This window comes from Cyprinodon variegatus, unplaced genomic scaffold (assembly GCF_000732505.1).
Source record: "Cyprinodon variegatus isolate N-32 unplaced genomic scaffold, C_variegatus-1.0 Scaffold436, whole genome shotgun sequence".
NCBI classification, from domain to species: Eukaryota; Metazoa; Chordata; class Actinopteri; order Cyprinodontiformes; family Cyprinodontidae; genus Cyprinodon; species Cyprinodon variegatus.
In genome coordinates, this window is record NW_015150889.1 from 25889 (window position 1) to 28954 (window position 3066).

The window sequence follows — 3066 nt, forward strand, 5'->3', positions numbered from 1 at the left end:
GCTAGAGGTAGAACGCTTTCAACACTCACACAGGTGGACTTGGCTCTGAAATAATGCGGCAGTTCTAGGCAGATGAGCATACAGGATGGTACCAGGGCAACTATACAACTTGGAAGAGGGAGGTAATCAGTAAAGCAAAGGAGCAGCTGCCCACAAACCAAACATACACAAGGGGCTTGTTCAGACACAGGCCAGGCAGCTAGTAGCAAAAACTTTAAAGGGCATAAAACTTAGCGATTAGGCCTCTGGGAGCTAAAAAGAGGGGTACCTATCAGAGCCCATAGTCATTATGACCCAACGTCAGCCCAAAATATGAGCCCACCAATCTAAAATTGTTGCTGACATCATACTTAAATGACCTCCTGTCACTGGACCGGTCCTATTTAGCCTTAATGAACTCTGCAGTGGTCCCATAATTAAACAGCCAAACTCCAGCATATAGAGGCTGAGTGAATGAGGTCTGGACTCTGTGGAGGAGAGTCATGGTTTCAGAGACGCTGTAGAAAGACAGAATACCTGCTCTGTGATCTAGATACACTCCTATTCTGGAGGAAACTGGACCTGATACTTTATCCAAAGTATTTTTGTGCCAAAACTGATACCCAGTCCTGTCACAGCGTAAAGCCCAAGATTTGTCATTTCGTCCGAATGCAGATTGGTCTGAGACCCCTGCTCGTCTGATACTCCTGTAAGTGACAGCTAGACGAACTCCTTCCCCTTTCCACTCCACCTCCCAATAACAGCGTCCTTCCAGACTGTCTTTACTGAGGACCTGATCGTAATACGTGAATCGGTCTCGATGATCAGGATATGGCTGTTGTTGTTTTGTTAATGTTGCTTTCCTATTCCCCTCAGACAATGAAACATCTGTGTGAGCCGTGTTTGGGTCAAAAGTGATCGCTTGTGAATATTTCAGGAAGTCATCTCTGTTTTTAGGTTCTGGCTCTGGTTGTGAGACTTTCACTTTCATGACTGGCATTGTTCTTGTCCTTTTTATTCTTTCTTTCAAAATGTCCAACAGTTTCTCTCTGAGCTCTGACACAGCTGCTGTCACTTCCTTAAAGTCTCTCAGAGGTAGAACAATCCTGGATGAGTGTGTAGATTCACTGAGTGCTGACAGTGAGGGGTAGTTCTGGAGAAACTGGTTGTGATCCTCTGTTTTTAGGAGCTTCTCCAGCTCAGCATCTTTCCTCTTCAGCTCAGTGATCTCTTGCTCCAGCTTCTCCTGAAGCTCTTTGACTCGACTCACTTCAGTTTCCTGCTGGGATCTGATCTGCTGCTTCACATCAGAGCTTCTTTTCTGGATGAGACGGATCAGATCAGTGAAGATCTTCTCACTGTTCTCCACTGCTTTATCAGCAGCTACGTTGATGGCCTCCACTCCCTGTTGAAGCAGCTTCACATCTTTCTCTTGGTCCTGGATTCTCTGCTGGATTTGTTGTCGTCTCTCCTGGAGCTCCTTCTGCCTGTCAGCCCTTTCGGTCGCGGCTGGGACTGTTTCATGGCCTTTATGTTCATCCATAGTGCAGAGATAACAGATACACTGCTGATCAGTACGACAATAGATCTTCATCTCCTCATCATGAAGAGTGCAGATCCTTTGCTGAAGTTTGGTAGAAACTTGAACTAGTTTATGTTTTCTAAAATTTAATGATTCATAGTGAGGCTGGAGATGATCCTCACAGTAAGAAGCCCTGCAGATCAGACAGGATTTAACAGCTTTCATCTTCCTCCCAGTGCAGACATCACAGGCCACATCTTCAGGTCCAGCATAGCAGTGATCAGCTGCTGCAGCTTGGATTCCAGTCTTCTCTAGATCCTCCACTAACTCAGCTAACACGATGTTCTTCACCAGCATAGGCCTCGGTATGAACTCTTTCCTGCACTGAGGGCAGCTTTGGATTCTCCTCTGATCTTCTCCATCCCAGTGAATTTTGATACAGTTCATACAGTAGCTGTGTCCACAGGGAATAGTTACCGGATCCTTCATTATTTCTTGACAGATCGAACAAAGAAATTTACCTGAATTAACAAGACTTCCTGGTTGTGCCATTTTGCCCTCAGAACAACAGCCACAAGTCTGCAAAAAAGTTCCTCTGTTTTAAGTTTCACACAGTCAGTGCATTTCCTCTTTAATCCGCTGCAGTCAGACTTTGCAGATCTTCACGGCACATTGATTCAAGGCAACTGAGCCCCAGATGTCAGAGTAGTGAAAGAGAACGAACCAGGAAATGTTAGTGCGGATCAGCAGAAAAAAAAAAGGGAGGGACTTGCTATGCTCTGTTTTTTTTGTTTTTTTTTATAGCTTTGTTGATATTCATGTCTGTACACTACAGGTCTGTTTTTTGTCATTGCTTTAATTTTTCTAAGAAGTAACTTGCTTTTATTGTATCTATGCCTAAACATTAACAAATCTGAAAACATTTATTGTTGTGGACACAGCTTTAAGATTTCTGGACTTTTTTTTTTGTTAAATTTAATTATTAAGTACAATAATCCCTACAGAACGTTTCCTAGACCAGGTGTCGGCAACCCAAAATGTTCAAAGAGCCATATTGGATCAACAAAACAAAAAACAGATCTATCTAGAGCCGCAACACTGTTTTAGTCTTCTATAAGCCTCCTAAGAGCCCTCTGTGTATATTAGCCCACTATCAAAATGACTAAAACCGGGCTTGCACTGTACAGTTTTTTGCCCTTTTCGGGCCGATTCTCCACTCCTGCAAGAATTTTTGTATTTTTGTGCACAGCGGGTAACGAGTGGTGATCAGCCTCTCACAACCACCTCCCGATCAGGAATCCTAAGGTAGGGAGAAAATCAAACATATTTGAAATTCTGTCGGCTATCAGAGATTTTCAGTTTTTAAACTAATGACCTTCCCAGGGTGTGTTCCATCTCTTGGCTCTCTTGTATAACATGCCTGATAACGTATCAAAGTAAAAAGTGTTAAACATTAACAGCAGTCACATGGAGGCCAAGTGAATGTAGTATGAATTCTAGATGGAAAAAATTTTTCAGTGCTTTTAAAACACCCCTACTGGACCTGATATTGGATTTTAATAGTT

General features: G+C 43.1%; 1 protein-coding gene across 1 annotated transcript; it reads right to left on the bottom strand.

Annotated features, from left to right (window-relative positions):
• Positions 1-9: 9 nt before the first annotated feature.
• LOC107093619 (tripartite motif-containing protein 16-like) lies at positions 10-2184 on the bottom strand. Its single transcript, XM_015388798.1, has one exon. It carries the CDS (start codon positions 2051-2053, stop codon positions 380-382), a length of 1674 nt encoding a protein of 557 aa, XP_015244284.1. The 5' UTR covers positions 2054-2184; the 3' UTR covers positions 10-379.
• Between the last annotated feature and the right edge of the window lie 882 nt (positions 2185-3066).

Coding starts and splice junctions, on each gene's coding strand:
- LOC107093619 (XM_015388798.1), bottom strand. CDS start 2,053: ATGGCACAACCAGGAAGTCTTGTTAATTCAGGTAAATTTCTTTGTTCG.